Source organism: Lepidochelys olivacea (genome assembly GCF_965140295.1).
Source record: "Lepidochelys olivacea isolate rLepOli2 genome assembly, chromosome: 2".
NCBI lineage: Eukaryota > Metazoa > Chordata > Testudines > Cheloniidae > Lepidochelys > Lepidochelys olivacea.
In genome coordinates, this window is record NC_140412.1 from 115,387,004 (window position 1) to 115,406,341 (window position 19,338).

At 39.5% G+C, this 19,338-nt stretch overlaps 1 protein-coding gene across 5 annotated transcripts in view; it reads left to right on the forward strand.

Moving 5' to 3' along the window:
* Positions 1-608: 608 nt before the first annotated feature.
* The window catches only part of MAK (male germ cell associated kinase), a 56,990-nt gene continuing 38,260 nt past the window's right edge, over positions 609-19,338 (forward strand). For 2 of the 5 annotated variants that reach the window (XM_084620070.1, XM_084620074.1), the window contains exons 1-8: positions 609-825; positions 5,085-5,425; positions 8,679-8,733; positions 9,470-9,591; positions 10,650-10,729; positions 12,955-13,087; positions 13,175-13,346; positions 14,804-14,971. In XM_084620070.1, the coding sequence (XP_084476196.1) occupies positions 5,325-5,425; positions 8,679-8,733; positions 9,470-9,591; positions 10,650-10,729; positions 12,955-13,087; positions 13,175-13,346; positions 14,804-14,971 (831 nt within the window). In that variant the 5' untranslated portion in view covers positions 609-825; positions 5,085-5,324. Of the gene's footprint in view, positions 826-1,378; positions 1,544-5,084; positions 5,426-8,678; positions 8,734-9,469; positions 9,592-10,649; positions 10,730-12,954; positions 13,088-13,174; positions 13,347-14,803; positions 14,972-19,338 lie in introns of all 5 variants that reach the window. The other 3 variants (XM_084620071.1, XM_084620072.1, XM_084620073.1) reach the window with 3 other exon arrangements.

Genomic DNA, 19,338 nt, shown 5'->3' on the forward strand with positions numbered 1-19,338 from the left:
CTGATCCCCGCCATACAGGGCTTCAGCCTTAGGTAGTGGGCCTTGGACTTCAGCTTTGGCCCCAGCAAGTCTAAGCCAGTCCTGACTCTGCCATTAAAATGGGCTCCTGACCCACAGGGTGAGAACCACTGGCCTAAGGCATTTAGGTTTCCTATTCTGAAGCAAAAAGTCCCATAGCAGGCATGGAAGCTTGGCTCTTACCACCCCTGCATATGGGAAAGGAAATTGTTCACAGAGGTGGGTTTTCTTCTCCTGCTAGCGCGTTCCTCCCTGGCTACTGCAGCCCATCACCTCCCACCATGGAAAAAACTAGGCAGCGTGAAACGGCAGCCACCTCCCAGGTAGCAAAACGCCCCCTGCAGCATGACGACAGGTTGCAGAGTGGTAGCCGTCAGAGCTCAGGGGCTGTCAGTGAGTTGCCAAACAGCTGTAGCTACAGGACGGCTGCACGCGCACACCAGCCCCTGCCCCGCGTGCCAGAACAGGCGTCGTGGCGCTGCCCGCGCGCACCGGGGCGGAGTTTGACGCTCCGCGAGCGCAGCGTGCCCGCCGCACGCCACCCTGGCCATTGCCACCCGCAGCGGGCCCTGCCGGGTCACGTGGTCAGCGCCCGCGCCAGGGCCCGGCCGCGGCGGTGCCGGCAGATGGGCGGGTTCCCTTCTCCTTGCCCCGCCCCCACGCGTCCCCCGCCGTCGCCTAGGAGACGAGTCCCACCCCGGCCGGGCTGGAGGAGCTCACGGCGGGGGCGCTGCTGGCGGTTCGAGGTCGGGATGCGCCGCGCGCCAGAGGGGGGCGGCCCCGGCACCGGCGGCCAGGAGCGCAGCAGTGAGTGCGGGGTGGGGGCAGGGTGCGGGAGGAGGAGGAGGAAGGGGGAGACGATGGGGGAAGGGCTGGGGTTACATGGGGTTGGGAGGGTTGATGGGGGGGGGGCTAGAGGAGGGGCTGATGGGCGGGGGGGGGGTAGCAGGGATGGGCATGTCACCTCAGGATTGACTTGTTTTTTTGTCCCGGGGGGAGGTGGGTTGTGGGGCAAGCCAGAGGAGGAATTATTCTCCCCCCCCCCCCCAAAAAAAAAAATACACGTGTCTCTGACTGTGCCCCCCTCCCCATGGTGCAGTTTGACTTTCGTGCTTTAAAAGAGAGGCGCTGCCTTTTGCTCACTTCCTGACGCAACCTTGAATCTCTCTCGTGTGGCTGTTTGGCTGAAGGGAGAGCCCATCACATGTCCGAACAAGGCTTTAAATGCCTCGTCTGAAACAGGCACAGCCTCCCCAAAGGCAGAGACTGTGAACACTCGTCCTGAAGTTAGTCTTACAATGAAGGCTGCTCCTTGCAGATGAATGAGAGACTTAAGAGTTCTGTTCGCTCTCTTGGCCAGCAGTCAGCTAATAAAGCTGCAGCAGTGTCCCAGTGTCGCAGCCAGCTCCTGTAAAAGTAAACAATAAAGAAGTCAATGCAAGGATAATTCCCCCGCCTCCCGCCCCCTCCCTCAGGCTGCAGTCCTTCCTACCAGGCAAAACTTCTTCCATTGCCAGCTGTTAAGGTCAGTGGGAATTTGGTTTGAGTAATGACTGTAGACTCTAAAAGGCATGATGATAACTTCTGCAAACCATCCTTGTATTGTTTATCAAGGGGCCTGATTCTCCACTTTCTTACTCTACTTTATCCCAGTAGAATTACTCCTGGTTTAGAGTATGTGAGAGGAGAATAGGGGCCATGTTCTAATTCTGTTCCAATAAAGATACAACACACCGGTAGCCCAGTCTGGCTCCCATTGGCTCCCGTAAGAGTAAGCCCAAGCCCTGATAATGTTATGATATGTATTAATGAGGACAGTCTGATTTTCATCTGTGAGATCTATTAATGAGGACAGTCTGATTTTCATCTGTGAGATCTAAGATAAAACTTCTCAGGAAATCTTGATTTTTCACATCTTGAATAAATGAGAGTTGTGGCCTCTTTTTCAAGACAAGCGTGAGCTTAATTCTAAAGGGGAAAATGTGTATTATCCTGACAGTCAACAATAAAAAATGAAACAATGTACCAAACCTTTTCAAAAAGTAAATTAATCTCCTTATGATACATATATAAACAAATATTTACTATGGGCCAGAGTGTGAATCCTTTACGTATGTCGGTAAGGAGTTACTCTCATGAGTACTCCAATAGATGATTAAGGCTGTCAGAATTGCGCCCTAAATGCTCTATGTGTTCCCTTATGAGATTGAACAGTTTGAATAAGGGGTTCATAATCTGGCTCAAGAAATGTATGGATACATCTTAGAACTTGGTTACTATCTGTTTTAATCATATTGTATACTAACTACTCAGATGTCTTTAAGGGACATAGTCTGTTTTTTAAAATTTGTTTTATTTTTGTTTTTAAAAGTATTGCTACTATTTTATTAATAAAGCATTTTTAACAGAACAGGATCATTTAGGGCCTAGTCCTGCCAGCCTTACTCATCTTGGGTAGTGACTTGCTCCATGAATAGTCCCATTGATTTCAATAAATCAGTGTAAATAGGGTTGGCAAAATTGGGGTCTAAGTGTTTTATTTAGCTGCATGGAGGCTCCTTAGTGGATTGCATTTTCTAGTTTGTTTGCAATTTACTATGTTTTAGGGTTTGGGTAGCTTGTCCCTTTTTGCATGCAACTGTTGAATCTGTTCCGTGGAAATGCATTATAAATGTGCTTCAGGGACTTTGGTGATTTGCTGTTTGCCCACTGTATATTTTAAAATTATAAATAGACATTTTAAAATTAATGATGACATTACTGACTGTTACTACTGCTTAAATAACATAATAAGATGGTAATGGTACAAATGTGAAAATGTACTTTCAAAATTGCTCAGATTCTGCCAGCGTAGACAAACTACTAGGGTCTTCCAAGCTATTGCACTTTGTCCTCCATTTGTCCTCTGTTTTAATCCTTCCTTAATCTTATGTGAAGAGATTATTGGCAGTGTGTCACTATGAATAAGAAACAATCTGTTGTTTACAGTAGGCTTTCTTCTTTCAGCTAAGTACTCACAGGTGATGCTCCTGAATGTAGTGGCATATTTATTTCACAGAGCTGTGTAAGATTCAGAACATGAGGTTGTGCAGAAGAATGTGTAGGCCTTATTCTGTTCAGCTAACAGCAAAGCTCCTATTGACTTCAGAAGGGTCAGGACAGAAACCTTTGTTGCTACCAAGGGCCTGATGCTGCATTTCTTATAGTCCTCAATCTCTTGTTTTGGCTCCATAGGGGAGGCAGGATCGGGCTCTAAACTTGCAAAGATAGACGTTTCCACAGGGGAAAGAATTAATTCTGCTAGGTTAGCATGTATAGCATTTATTTTTGTTTAGTACACTTCTGACTTAGTAACAATAATTTAAAATGTTGGAGGTCAATTTAAGTAATAAATAGGGATTACTTGGGAAGTGGTCAGGGGAGAAGTGTGAACAAAGAGCAGGATTTAGAGATAGGTCTAGGTTTCCAAGTTTGGATCTAGATCAGGCTGCAAATTTCCCTAGAATTCAGGGTCCTCTTGTTTTCATTCAGTCGATTCTCGAGCTAGTGACCCATCATGAAGTTCAGATACACATATAAAGTTTCTGCATTTTCAGACCTGGGGTTACGGTTCAAATTTATTGTTAGTAGGGAGATTATATATAAACCCACTTCCTTTGGGTATGGTATACAGAGGTGTCAACATACAGTGTTAATATCAGTATAGTTGTATGAGAATGATTGTCCACTTAGTGTGATAGGCTAATGAAGGAACTCGTAAAGGGGAATCACCAACTTGAAAACTAATCAACTAAAGGGAATTAAAAGTATTTTCAAATATTAAACCAGTCTCTGGATTCCCCTGCCAATATTCATGGGGGTTTTTTATTATTAGAGCTGTGTGAATAACTGATCTTTTTGGTTCACTGGCAGTTCTGAATAAAATTGAAAACATTATATATATAAAAAAAATACACACACAAAACTGGCTTATCAGGATCATTTAACAGTATATAGACGTGTGTATGTGATTTTTCAAAGCTGACTAAGTGACTTGGACACCAAATCCTATTAAAATTAATCTCATTCTATATTTGTTATATATGCATATTAATATATATTTTATATAGTTTCTGATGCTTTACATGCTGTCTTTTAAAGTGCAAATAACCATGCTTTCAGAGGGCTTTCTAAAATAAATCTTTGTATTTTTAATAGCTATTTTTAAAGAATAAATAAAACTAAGCAATAAGCCGAGTCTACCATGAGTAGGCCCATTGAAGATAATATGTGTAAGGGTTTGCAGGATTGGGGCCTAAAATAGCAAACTTTAGATGGCATTATAAGGCAGCAGGTTGAAGATTGGAGTCTAATTTTTTTTGCCTATGTAAAATTTCCACAATAATTTACTTCCAGATCTGCTGGGTAGTGTTGCTGTGCTCTATTAAACAATTATTTCATTTCACCATAGAGGTGGCTGCATTTCAATGAGGGGCAAAATGATTACTTTGTACTCTTTGTGGCCAAACTGGTGGAGGGTCAGTGCACAGGGAATAAGCAGAGTGGGTCATCTGCTACTGGCATCATGACAGCCAGTGCACGATTCCTCACTGATGCCAGAGGCACCACTGAATGGTGGGACAAGGTGCTGCTTTTGTAAGGAGGCTGTTTCAAGCAAGCGCATCCTGCAGACAGGAGTATGTGCTAGCCAGCTGCAGGGTTGGACATGTCTCCTAAACAGCAGAATACACCTACATTGGGATGTCATGTTCATGCTGGATTGTTAGCTCCTGGTGCTCTCAGTGTTATGGGGAGAATTCTCACATTTTACAGGAAAAGCCACATGGATGTAGCAAGTTGCTTGATGCTTGTAGAACATATTCAGTTTAGATCTGTATCTTTATTCCATATGGCAAAAAAACCCTGGCCATTCTGACATGTTCCATTATACAGCGAAAACATTAATATAAGATTCTTTATTCATGTTAGATATGAGTATTCTATTGTATTTTTCCTAGAATACATTAATGTTAAAATTCACCTTTTTCACCCCCCCCCCTTTTTTGTTTGTTTGTTTGTTTGTTAAGGATGTATGTAAAAATGGCTGCATTATTCCCTTCTTTGTTACTTTATTTCTGGATCTCAAAGTGGCTATAATCCTGAGGAAGAAGACCAAATATCTTAATAAATTATGACAAACAGTCCACTCATATAACATCATCATTCTGGAAAAACAAAAATTTGTCTTAAAAATTGAGTGTAGAAGTCCTCTAATAAAAGGAGACATTTAAAGTTTTCAAGGCTTTCAGCAATCCAGGTCTTACAAAATGAACCGTTACACAACCATGAAACAACTTGGTGACGGCACCTATGGCAGTGTACTCATGGGAAAGAGCAATGAGTCAGGCGAGCTTGTGGCTATCAAAAGGTATGTGATATTGAGTAAACGTACTCTTAAATAGTTAAGATTGTAACTCTCTTATACTATGCTATTTATGTACAAAAAAATTAAGACAATTTTTCAAGTAAACTAAGATCTTAAAAAACAAAGATTGTGTGTTCTTTTAGATGTCTGATTTGATGACCTTGGACCACATTCTCAACTGGTGTAAAACACTGTGGTTCCATGAAAGTCAATTGAGTTACACCAGCCAAGGATATGGCCCCTGAACAAAACCAGAATGTGTTTTAAAAATCAATCATTGGTGTTTTTTCTCCTGAAGTAACTTTAGAAGAAAGTAATAAGTTTGATCTTTCACCCAATAAAAGTCAAAGGGCAGAATCTGGCCTACAGTTGATAATTTAGGAAAAGCTGCTGGATCAGTGGTTATATTTGTTACAGCTATACCCTAATGCTCTGAATATCCTAGTAACTAATTTTTTGCCTATGTTGCATGTCAGAAATTTAAAGGTGACTGCAATATGCTTTTTGGTACTCTGTGAGATACTTTAAAGTGCTCACCAAATTCTTCTCATGTTTACATATTGAATTCCCATGATAGCTATGTTCCTCTGGGAAAAACTGAACTGTTTGCTTCAAGAGTGGGACTTGCGAGAGGTGTGGGTGAAAGAACTTTCTTGAGAACTGACCTGTGACTGTGGAATAACCACAAGCCTCCAGATTCAAATGGAAACTATGCTTCTTACACATGGTCTTCCAACAATAAATATGTTAACTACTATAAAAACAGATATATTCCCTCTTAACTGGCAGATGGAGAGAAAGAAACAAAGATCCTTATGCATGCTTTAGCATTTGTAAGTAAGTTACTGTAATGATGAGCAATGTATAAGTACCTAGTTAAGTAAGTAAATAAGTAAGGTGACAGTTTGGTTTTAAATCTCTTCTTAAAACCATTAGCTCCTGGGCACTCCTAAATCCTTAAATTCTTATGATGAGGTTCAGGCCCTATCCATTTTGTTTTGTGCAGAAGGGCATAAAATAGGTCTACAAAAACAAACTTATTGTGACCAAGACATGATCCCATATAGAGCTTTTGGGGCAAATTATTCCTGTCAGGGGAGAGGAGTTCGGTTTCTAACCTCTAAGACTGAGCAATCTTTGCTAGATGTAGGGCAGTTGGTCCAGGGAGCATATGAGAACAGTTACTGTTCCCACGGACCCTAGGCTCTGCCCCAGTGTGGCTCCTCCATGGGTTTCACCTGCAGAGGAATACCCCAAACCATGTTGTAACACTTTTTTGTGTCCTGATTGACTACTACTTTGCCCATATACACATAAAAAGAAATTACCTTACTCTGGCCCATCGTAGAACGAGAAGTCTCTCTGTTCCTAAGGGTTTAAATTTGTTGTGCAAGAATGAGGTCTGACTCCATTACATTTAATTTTGCTTTCACTACTTGTACTTTAGAAAGGGTAGAACAGATGCATTTCATGTCTCATTAGATGATGTAGTAGATTACTGTAAGCAGTATATTCCTGCCTGTTTGCTTTGCTACACAATCCACTCTAACATAGCTGCTTGTCATCAGGGAATCTAAATAATAAATGTAACTTTAAAGTTTTCTTGGATCTTCTGACAGAGTAAAGATCAACACCAAAGCAATTCTGTTTCTAAAGGAAGAAACCCATTGTGGGCCCATGTGAGCAGGTGTCTTTCCCAACCTGCTTTAATACAGCCCTCATACTGGAGAGTTACAACTCTCTTCCTTCCCTCCCTTGGAATTTGGCTTTGTTTTCAAAGGCTTAGTAACTGTATGCAAGCAAACAATTCTCATTTTGATATGGTTAAATGTAAAGGTATACATCTAGGAACAAAGAATGTAGGCAGTACCAATAGGATGGGAGACTCTCTCCTGGGAAGCAGTGTCTGTGGGGAAAAAAAAATGGGGGTTGTGGTGGATAATCAGCTGAACATGAGTTCCTGGTGTGCTGCTGTGTCCAAAAGAGCTAATGTGATCCTTAGATGCATAAACAGGGGAATTTCAAGTTGGAGTAGGAAGGTTATTTGATCTCTGTATTTGGCACTGGTGCACCTGCTGCTGGAATACAGTGTCCATTTCTGGTGTCTGCCGTTCAAGAAGGTTGTTGATAAATTGGAGTGGGCTCAAAGAAGAGCCATGAAAATGATTAAAGGATTAGAAAACATGACATAGTGATTGCGCTCTTTGAATCAATCTATTTAGCTTAACAAAGAGAAGACTGAGTGACTTGATTAGTCTTTAAGAACCTACAGGGGGAACAAATATTTAGTAATAGACTCTGCAGTCTAACAAAGGAAGGTATAACACAATCCAATGCTTGGAAGTTGAAGCTAGACAAATTCAGATTGTAAGTAAGGCATACATTTTTAATAGTGAGAGTAATTAACCATTGGATCAGTTTACCTAGGGTTGTGGTGGATTTTCCATCACTGGCAATTTTTAAATCAAGATTGGATGTGTTTCTAAAAGATCTGTCCCAGGAATTATTTTGGGGAAGTTCTATGGCCTGTGTTAAAGGGGGTCAGACTAGATGATTGCAATGATCCCTTCTGGCCTTAGAATCTATGAATAAGTCACTGAGAGTTTGACTTCAGGAAGAGCAAAATAAAGCCTGATGTTTGGATTCTAGCGGGATTAGTCTGTACATAACTTTCAGCAACCTGAGTTTGTAGTCAGGCTCCCCAGCAGGCTTGTACTGGGCAGCTAGCCCACGCTGAAGTCAGTGTCACCATGTCTGTACACCACTATTGTTATGTATGCTAGCTAGATTGTCACTACCATGGTACAATAGCACTTTCACTTGCAGTGTAAACATACCCAAGTGACCTCCCCTACTTCAAATTCCTAGGCCAATGTCTTATCCTCTGGGTCATGCTGACTCCCACAGGATTAAGGACATAGTTCAGATTACATAGGTGGGGTAAAATGCTTGCTGATATTTATAGAACTCTTGGGGATACCTTGGTCTATGTGGCTAACTACCTTCTAAAAACTGTGTAGTGGTTACATATCATACATTACGTTAAACTGTGGCAAACCTAAAAACAATACAATTCAAATTTAGTAAATATTAATAAAATTATTAAATCAAGTATATTTGAAATATATTGAAAATAGAATTTGATTGTTACGCTGCTGAAAAGTGACACATTCCTGATCTTTCTTGGTTCTAAGAAAATTTTGTTTGTATGTATTGTTCATTTAGAATACACTGTATTTTCTGGATTTTATTTCAGGATGAAAAGAAAGTTCTATTCTTGGGATGAATGTATGAATTTGAGAGAAGTCAAGGTAAAACTGAGAGCATAATGTTTTTTAATGTATACTGAATGTTGTGTCTTTGCCTTCTTGTTTAAATTTATACCTTAGTCCTAAATATAAAACCAGATTATTAAGGAGCGAGAGGGAAAGTTTAATCTCCTACCTGACATTTTGTTTTTGAAGTTTTTACATCCAACAGTGTAACATATTATTTTAAATTAAATAGTATATGAAGCAGTGTAGTAAACTGATTAATGGTGGAGCTGAAAAATTCTGTATCTTGTGATTTGTGATATTTATATGATATGGAAGGATCTTCAATGTGCTGTTTTCATCCAAGTCCTATTAATTTATCTTGCATGCATGGGTTGTAGTCATGATTTTGATATCAACTTTAAAATATCCATTTACTGTAAGTTTTCTGTTGATTGGCCTTGTCTTTTTTACATGCAAATTATGGATAACTGAGTGCCTGGTTGAAAAATATTGGATTTATGCATCCAAATACAGTAGTTTCACTTGCACAAACTGGATACTCTAAAAATTTGCCCCTGAAGCTTTATTCTTTCATAAACGTAACACTGTTGTAGAGGAATGCAAATAGGTATTCAGAAGAAGTACAGAAAAATAGACAAGATACACTGCATTTGTCCAAGAACTATTTCTAATGTAGAATTAACAAAACTTTAGGCATTGCTCTATTTTAGCTCTGTTGAATAACCAAAATTACTGTCATAATTTTAACACACATGTTGCTGTATTGCAGTCTCTTAAGAAACTGAATCATGCCAATGTGATAAAACTGAAAGAAGTTATCAGAGAAAATGACCACCTTTATTTTGTGTTTGAGTATATGAAGGAAAATCTCTATCAGTTAATGAAGGACAGGTATGTTTCATTTGTAAAATGTTCAGTGGAATCTGGTGTTTGCACTTTTTTTAATGAGTTCTATTGATATCTTGAGCAATGTGTTAAAATTTCTGTTTTAAGATTCATTCCATACTTAGTAGATTCAAATTAATAAAAGCTTGATTGTACATTCTGTCCTTAATGTCAGCCCCACTGAGGTCAACGGAAGTTATGCCTATGTATCTGAGAACAAATTATGAATTGTTCAGCTTCCAGTATAGTGGGAATAATGCAACCAGATAAGAATTCTGAGATAATCAAATGCCTTGGGTGTATAGTAGCCATGCAGGAATTTGTGAAAGCAATTTTCTTAAGCCCTTTAATGTATGAATCTCAGTGGTGGGCAACCTGTGGCCCATGGGCCACAAGCAGCCCATCAGGATAATCCACTGGCAAGCTGCGAGACAGTTTGTTTACACTGACCGTCCGCAGGCACGGCTGCTCGCTCTTCCTGGCCAAGGGGAGCTGCAGGAAGCAGTGTGGGCCACAGGGACGTGCTGGCTGCCGCTTCCTGCAGCTCCCATTGGCTGGGAACGACGAACTGCGGTCACTGGGAGCTGCAGGTAGCCAGGCCTGCAGACAGTCAATGTAAACAAACTGTCTCGTGGCCCGCCAGCGGATTACCCTGATGGACCGCAGGTTGCCCACCACTAGACTAATATTTCACCAACTGCCTATATTTGGTTTGGTTTGCGGAGGGTGGGGTGGGGAAGCGGTGGGGAATGGTTGTGTGTACATAGGAGAGAAAGAGAGAGAAGACCAACATATTTATATACAGACGTGGAACTTGATCTTTCCGTCCTTAGGCAGACACAATACCCTTTGCAATCAGAGAGAGTTTTACTTGAAAATGGAACTACATATTAAGCCCTAGATTGTTCATATAAAAATTTTGCTTTGTTCTTTCACCCTTGAGGTTCAGTTGCTTTATAATATATTGTATAAATGCTGAAAATGTTATTCATTACAGGAAAAAAAATCTATATAAAAATTGCTTGAAATAGTTAAATATTTTATGTAAATTTGTTTCTTTGCAGAAACAAGTTGTTCCCTGAGTCAGTCATCAGAAACATTATGTATCAGATATTACAAGGGCTAGCTTTTATCCATAAGCACGGTAGGTTTCTTTGCAGACTTTAACTGTGCAGCCCTCTTTTGAGAAAGAGGATAATGCAAGTTTGATTAAGGCTGGGGTTACAGGCTAAACAGATCAAGTTATCATATTATAGAAAGTATGTGGCTGCCATATGTAGTCTCAAAAATGTGCTATCTTAAGAAAGCCATCTGGATTTTTAAATTATATTTGGTTCTTCTGTAATCGGAGGCTCTCTTTTCTGAAAGCACCAATAATTATTATTTAGAGACTGTTTAATACGTTTCAGCCCTAGATCAAAGATGATTTTGATTCTGAAGAAGGTTGCATGCTGTATTATACAGTGTATTTCTTATTTTTCTCAAGAGGGTATGTTTGGGGACAATTGTGACTTTGCAGTTTCATCTGTCTTTTAAGATATCAAAATAAATTAATGCAATATCTACAAAAATGTTGAAATAATTTGTTCACTAAAATACAAAATGAACATGTCTATTGCATGAAATCTAGCAGGTATGAGCAGCCACAGCTCACTGAAGAAGTTGTGGGTGCACTGCATCTTTCAGAACTTACACAAATTTAGCAAAATATTCCACTTAATTTATTCTGGTGTGCAAAGCATCTTTTAAACTGCATTCTGATATACTAGTAACAAGTCCCTTTATATTAAAAAAGTATCATCCTACTCTCCTGTTCATGTTATCTTTTATACTTTTTTTCCTCCCCTCATCACTTTCTCTGCAATATGTCAGAGAAAATAAGATGTTCACTGATGATAAAATAAAGAACATGTATTCTAAGTTATCTCTGGCTTAGCTTTTCTACACAGACATAGTAAGACTCTTGGATACAGTACTCACTAAAAAGAACTTCTCCTATGCTTACTAATGTTGTAAGTGATCTATAAAGTATTGTTTTCGTGTCTTTTTGATTTATGACCATAGATTATTCTCTGGTCATCAACAAACTTTCTATTTATACGCATAAAATAGATGAGTGAGTCACATGTAGAGAACTTGTGAAAAGTCTCATTTCTATAAAATGTTAGTGTTATTCTAATCTTAGATATATTGGCATAGAAAGATGATGAAATTTACAAAATCACCTTTTGCCTTCATAATTAGAGCTGAATCCTTGTGATTTTTAGATTTTCAGTTCATAGTTAGTATGCATTATGCCTCTGGTATTTCGGGCAGTGACAAAGCTCCTCCACTCCGATCTGTTTCTGGCAAGTCTTTCAGTGGTTCCCCAGCTGTGTCCCAGGTTTTTCAGCTCAGCTTCTACAGCTCTTCACCACAATGTTTTCGGGCGGCCTTGTTTTCACTTGCCTTCAGGTATCCATCTTAGTGCTATTCTGGTGATGGAGTCAGTTTCCATCCGAAGCACATGGCCAGTCCATCTCCAGCGCCTCCTGATAATGATGGTACTCATATCTTCTTGGCTGCACGTAGAAAACCAATAAATTCAGTAAATACTGAATTGCAGTATTGCTTAGTGGGGTCAATAGATACTTTCTACAAATCTAACCACATATTTGAATTAAACAGCAAGGCTGATTAGACTGTGTAGAGGAAGAAACCATGTTATAGACAGCCTAATTTTAAAACACGGATACCTAAATAAAACTTGCAAATCCTGTATTTCGATGCTCAAATTAGAATTTAGGTGCATGAAACAGACATTTATATGTGTAACTGCTGATATGAACATCTAAAATCAGAATTTGGATGTCCTGTTAAAATCCAATGTTTGCAAGGTGGTCCCAGAGTGATAAATAAAACTAACTCCTACAAGAAATGTTAGCTGAATAATATTGTCAGAGACTCTTGTTTATTTTTGTGTGTGTGTGTGTATGTGTATATATATATAAAAAAGAGGAAGAAACAAAAAGTGCTCTGTTTCTAAAACTGGTTTGTTGTTTAAAATTATTAAACAAAACAAACTACCATTGCATTGATAGCCAAACCATCACAGTTCAAAATGAAACAGCCATTTCCTGAAAGTTGCTGCGTGTTTTCTTTAGAGTTTTAAAACCAGATAGTTTGTGCTTATTAATTTACCAATAAATCAAATTAAATGATGGGAAAACTGTTTCCTTCCTTTATAATATAACATATGTTGAAAGAGTGTGAATGAAAGAAAAGCTTATGGTCTCCAGAGAATCCCAAAGTGAACTTGGTATGGCTAAATCAAAGCTGGCTGATGAACAAGTGATGGCATAATTTGTCTTTTTCTGTATATACTCTCAGGTTTTTTCCATCGGGATATGAAGCCTGAAAACCTTCTCTGTATGGGCCCAGAACTTGTGAAAATAGCTGATTTTGGATTGGCTAGAGAATTAAGATCTCAGCCACCATACACCGATTATGTTTCTACCAGATGGTAAGTGATTTATGCAGTAAACATATGACCTTAACTTACCCTTGCTTTGTACCTCCACTTCTGAATTTGGCCCATGATTTCTTCTAGGTATCGTGCACCTGAAGTTTTGTTGAGATCTTCTATTTATAGCTCTCCTATTGATATATGGGCTGTTGGTAGCATAATGGCTGAACTGTACACGCTGAGACCTCTTTTCCCAGGGACAAGCGAAGTAGATGAAATCTTCAAAATTTGCCAAGTATTAGGGACTCCAAAGAAGGTAAGTCCGATTGTAGATTTATAGTAGTATACGCTAATGAGAATAAAATGAATAAATTGTTTGAAGTGCTTTCTTGCCTTTAATGGGTGCATATAAACTATTGACGATATACTAATTGCTTGTGCAAACACCTGATGCTTTCTAAATTGTACTTATTTGTTCTTATTGACATATAGAATAATACTCCTGTTTTGTGTATTAACACCCTTTATATGATGTGTGATTTTTTATGTCCACTTACTCTACATCATGATGAAAGCCAGATAAATGAAAAATTGTTTTTTTTAAAAAAGAGGTTGCACATGTGGCTTTAAGGATATTTGCATTAAAATATTTTTTTCATTGTAACATTGCCAAATTATTATGGTGTCTTAATTAGAGAATTGTGCCTTTAAAGTGAGGAAACAATGGAACACAAACTCATAAGATAGAGGGCTCCTGTTTTCATGTAAAATATTGTTAGCAATGGCATAAAGGGAGGAAAAATGTAGACAATCTGTAAGTGTTAGAATTACTTTCAATTATTTTAGGCACCATATGCTATTTAAGGGCCAAGTTTTGATAAATGTAGGCTGAGTAGTGCTTACAAAAATGTGCACTTGTACTTGCATTTGCACACACACAGAGAAACTGCTTGCACAAGTAGCTATCTGAGCAGGCAAATATTCGAGTATGCAAACATATTTATTTTCTGCAGGTACAAATCAGGTTTTGTTCTTTTTAAAACAAAAATCATAAATGCTTGATTCTGCAATGAGTTACAAAAGTACTACATGTGTTGTTATTTGTAGTACACTCTAAATGTGTGTGCCACTTTACATAACACATAGAAAGACAGTCTCCACTCCAAGGAGCATACTGTTCAATTTGGATACAACTAACCATAGCACAACAGCTCAAATGGAAGGAGGTGTGGAGATGCAACAGTGAGGAGACTTCATGAAAGAAGGTTTGAAGGAGGAGGTAAATGATGTTTGATGCATGGGAAATGAGAGTAGGGGATGGCATGAAAGAAGGTGACAGGAGCAAACAGTAGTATGAAAGGAAGGTACATGGGAGTGAGAGGATATGTAAGATTAATAGACAGAAGAGAGACGTAAGCAGGGGTGGAAGGTAAAAATGAGAAGCCTGAACTTAATGCTGAAAATGAGAGGAAGCTGGTGAAGGGATATTGGGGCAAGATGGTTGCAGTGGCAGCGGCAGCAGAAGAAGACAACTTTACCTGCAGAATTTTTAATAGACTGAAGAGATGCAGGTATGGCAAGGCATTATGGATTATCTCCACAAGATTAGTGACTCCATCTTAGATTAGTGGATTAGTTAGATTAGACTCCAGATTAGTGACTTGGTCTGTGCACCTCCCTTCTTAGCATGCAGATTGTAGAATTCTGTTTTAATTTGATCCAAAACGATGTAGTGTGTTAACTCTCTGACGTCTTGTTTTCACTTTTTAATAGAGTGACTGGCCAGAAGGGTACCAGCTTGCGTCTGCCATGAATTTCCGCTTCCCACAATGTATCCCTATGCACCTCAAAACTCTCATTCCAAATGCCAGCAGTGAAGCAATACAGCTTATGACTGATATGCTGAACTGGGATCCAAAGAAGCGACCTACAGCAAGTCAGGTAAGACTGCCTAAGTGATGGATTCATTATAAGGCTAATAATTTATATAGTGCTTTACATTAAAATTTTACACATGCTAGCCAAATGATCATCATAGCACTGTAAGAAAGTAAAAATCAGCCTCCTATTTTGTACATGTGGGCGGAAATAAGACCGGAGAGAAGCCCAAATGTTCAAAGTTGCGTGGTTCAAATAATATCAAACTTTGAGTTATGTTCTCTCTGTAATTTGGTCTTGTTGATGCTGTCAGCACAGGTCCATATCAGAGCCTCAGTCTCTGTCATACCTTACTTGAATAAATTCAGTCAGCAAGTGAAACAATGTGAACTAATCAATGTGGTCTAATGGACAGAGCACTGACCTGGGATTCAGAGGACCTGGGTTGTTTTCCTGGTATCTGACCTGCTGTGTGACCTTGAGCAAATTACTTCTCTCTGCTTCATTTTCTCCATTAATAAAAGGGATAGTGATAAAACCTTCCTTTGTGAAGTAGTGTGAGATCTGTGGGTGAAAAGTGCTATATAAGAGCTGAATATCTTTGTGTAGATGTGAGGTGAACCTTACTAAGCAATCAGGGACAAATTTTATGGGGACTTCAACAATGGTATATCACATCTTTTTCCATAAGAGTTAATAAAAACCCAAAATATGTGTACTGCCAAGTACCAAAGGTGTCTAAATAAGATACCTTTTTGTGTGTATCCAAAGTTAATGTAAGTACACTTATAGGATGTAAAAGAGGATTATAGCAGGGAATATAACCGAAAAAGGGAATATTGCAGGACAAGATGAAAATCCAACTAGTCACATGTGGATATAATGCAGGTGACTCAAATGTGACTAAGCTGGTGGTACAAAATAAATCAACCACCTCTCTCCACTTTACGAAAAGAACTAGTATTACAAGACTCACCTCTAGCACTGTAGGCATCATACAGAGAATGCCACACAGCCCTTCTGTAAAAAGGAACAACTGGCCTAAATTGCATTGTCAAGGAGTCAGCTGTGCAGTGCATAAAGGAGACTTTAGTGTGGGCTCATATAAACAGGTGTCAAGGAGTTGGTGTGCAATAGTCCATATGCTATTGTGATGTAGTGCTAAATGTTAGTGTTGGAGCCCTGTAGAAATGTACCCATCACACAGGCATTCTTTCTCCTTCTCTGTTTTCTTCACCCACCCCTACTGTTCATGTGTCCTTCCTCCTGCAGGGCAGAGCCAAGGCAGTTCATTCTGTCTCCATCCATTTGAAGCATGATGCATCACAATGCTCTGTCCTTCCAATAGGAAGCCCTCCTCTGCAGCAGTGGGTGGGTGTGTTTTGCAAATTCCTCCTTGAACTGCAGGGAGTGGCCTAGCTTTCCCGTCACCTCAGAGTTCTGGAACGTGGCTGACTCCACCTCCTCATCTAACTCTGACTGGTCTGCTGCTGTCCTGGCGCCCAGGCTGCTGCTCCCCACCACTGAGCCAGAACCACCCTGGAGGGGTAAAGGGCAGTGTGGGGAACAGGGCTGATGGGATGAGGGTGGAGTTGAGGGATTATTGGGGCATCATTATTAGAGTGAACGTGCCATTTCTTCTGAGTTTCTCTGCTGCTGGGGAGCCTGTTCCCCAGAGCTTCTCTTTCTCATCAAATATATTCTGGACTTAGTAATAACATTTTAGATATACACAGTGCTTCTCATCCTGGGTGATCTCAAAGTATTTTACTAGTTGTATATATATTGCCCTGTTGAAATACAGCCTTCTCTGGGGTGGAAGGCAGCAAGCTGGTGCCCAGAGCAATGTAAAAAGGAAAAAAGTAGGAGAGGGGGTGTGACATACCAGAGTACAATACAGATTAATGAGCAGCTGTATGACCCCTGCCCTGCAATGTTAGGTGCCTTACAGTGCCTTGCTGAAGTAGCTCCCACCTGGGCTGCTCACAAACAGCCTTGCAGCATGCAAGCCACACTGTGAGTGTCTGTGTGTAACTGCAGCCTGCAAGCCACACTTGGGTTACGTTCTGGCTCTCACCAGCCTTGGTTATACTGCTGGGAGACCCCAATACACCACCAGTCTTAGATTTTTCTCCCAGAAATTTATGTCTTGTACTGTACAGCCCTCTTCAGGACAGTAAAAAATATATCATCTTATTTATTTGAGAATAATATGCTCACAACTTGTCACTCCAAACAGAGTTACCCAGACACTTCAATTTAAACACACTGGGTTAGATAAAACAATAAAACAAGTTTGTACTCAATAAAGAGAGAGCTTTTAAGTGAGTACTAGTACTAAGGTATAAAAGTCAGAAATGGTTACAAGAAAAGTAAAGAGAAAATATTTATTAATACCTAACATAACAGACTATATCAGATTCAAGCAAAGTTTCTTACCACATGCTTTCAGCAGTCTTACTGACCAAACCCTGTAGGTCAGGACCCTTCCCTCAGAGTCCAGTGAATTCTTCCTTTATCTCTTCAGGTGCCATGAATGCAATGGACAGGGAGATAGAGAGGGGTGCCTTGGGATGTTTGTCCCTCCTTTTTATAGTTTCAGTCCCTCTCTTGAAAAAATGTTTCCAGCTGGAAACTTCATCAGATGCATGGAATGGTTTCAGTGGGTTTTAGCCCACAAAAGCTTATGCCCAAATAAATTTGTTAGTCTCTAAGGTGTCACAAGGACTCCTCATTGTTTTTATTTAAATGTTTGTGTAATTGTGCAGAACTTGTTTTCCTTAAATGTTGTAGTTAACAGTAGAAAATTAAGTTTGGTTCTATGTAGTGTAGTGCCAGAAGCTGCTTGATGGGGTGGGTTTTGTTTACATTACAACTTTTTTGCTAAAAATCCATGGTGGTACTTAGAATGTTCATTGCATATCTGCAAAGTGCTGCAGGTCTCATTTTGTATGATTTTGTATTTTAGTGCTTGTGATCAAGCGGTCTTGTATGCGGGTCAGTGTGACATCAGGTCAGATAAGACAATCAGTTTATAACTCTCAAAAGGTGGGGGGTGGGGAACCCCCACTCTTCTGCCAATGCAAATATTTGACATTGACTTTACCCTAAAAAATATGCAAAGTTGACAACAGGTATTTGATCAACTTTGACTTTCAAAAATTCAGGGATCTAATCATATGAAAATCAGGCAGCAATGCAGACTACTGCCATTTAGTTTTTAAATTAATCTGATGGCTAGTACAGTACTGAATTGAATACCCTTTGTTTCAATAGTTTGAAATAAATTTGTTACACTTCTAAAATGGTTGTTTCTGCTATATTTTAATTAGATCTTTAGTCCTCTGTTTTAGACAGTTTCACTTCAGAATATTAAATGAAGTGATGCTCATATCTGTTAACCGAGCAAGCTTAAACCCATGTGGACATGATGTATAGCCCTAAAGACTTGAATTGTAATTGACTATGGATGTACAGTGTGCTCAGAGCTTGTTTTGGATTCTGAGTTTCCCCTGTACCACTCAGTGACATTACAAGTATCAAACAGTAGGGGACAAATTCACTCTTAGTTCTATTTTATGGACTTACCTGGGGCTGAGATCATCAAAAATGATCTTGGTTCTGTGTTTTTCAGTATTACAGGTGGTCTTAAATAAAACCTTAGATCCAGGTGTTTTGGAATCAGGACCCAAATCCAGATCTCCATTTCACAGTTGACCCAAACTGAAATTTTTCACATCTTGTTCATCAGAGTGGATGCCATGGAACAACATTGAGAACTTCCTTTCCTGTAGGACAGGAGGACATTTACATGGCCAGGCTGGTATATTTCCTTCATGCAGTATGTTGTATGCAAACTGCATTGTCTCATGCAAAGTGAGTGATCTAATCACTTGAATTATGTTTACAGAGTCACATCCTAGTGCTGCAAAGGCTAAGAGCCAGATTCTGGCAGCCCTATCCATAAAACTCAATTCAACTCCTACTGAAGTGAATGGAAGTCTTTTCATTGACCTTAATGAAAGTAGATTAAGCACATAATGCATAGTAGTTTACTCTGAGACGTCTCTTTAACTTGAATGAGATGGCTCTGGGAACAAAATATGACTAATTATGAGTAGGGGAGGCAAAATCTGGCCCTAACACACACAATATTTCAGCACATTTTTACAGGTCCCTTAATGCTGATCCTTATTTCAACAACCATCTGTTTCATAACTTGGTACATGGCTGCTATGGTATTTAAATTAATTGGAAACACATTTAAACGCAGACTGAGTGAAGGAGTAGGTGGGGGAGAGAAATTTATAAGTGATTTGAACTAGAGCATGCTGGTGGGTTTTGCTTTTTTTACTACCTCAGTAGTTTATTCTTAGGTGTCTTTCTTAGGCAAAATAACTTGGATTTGCCTACATAAGAAAAGGAAGATA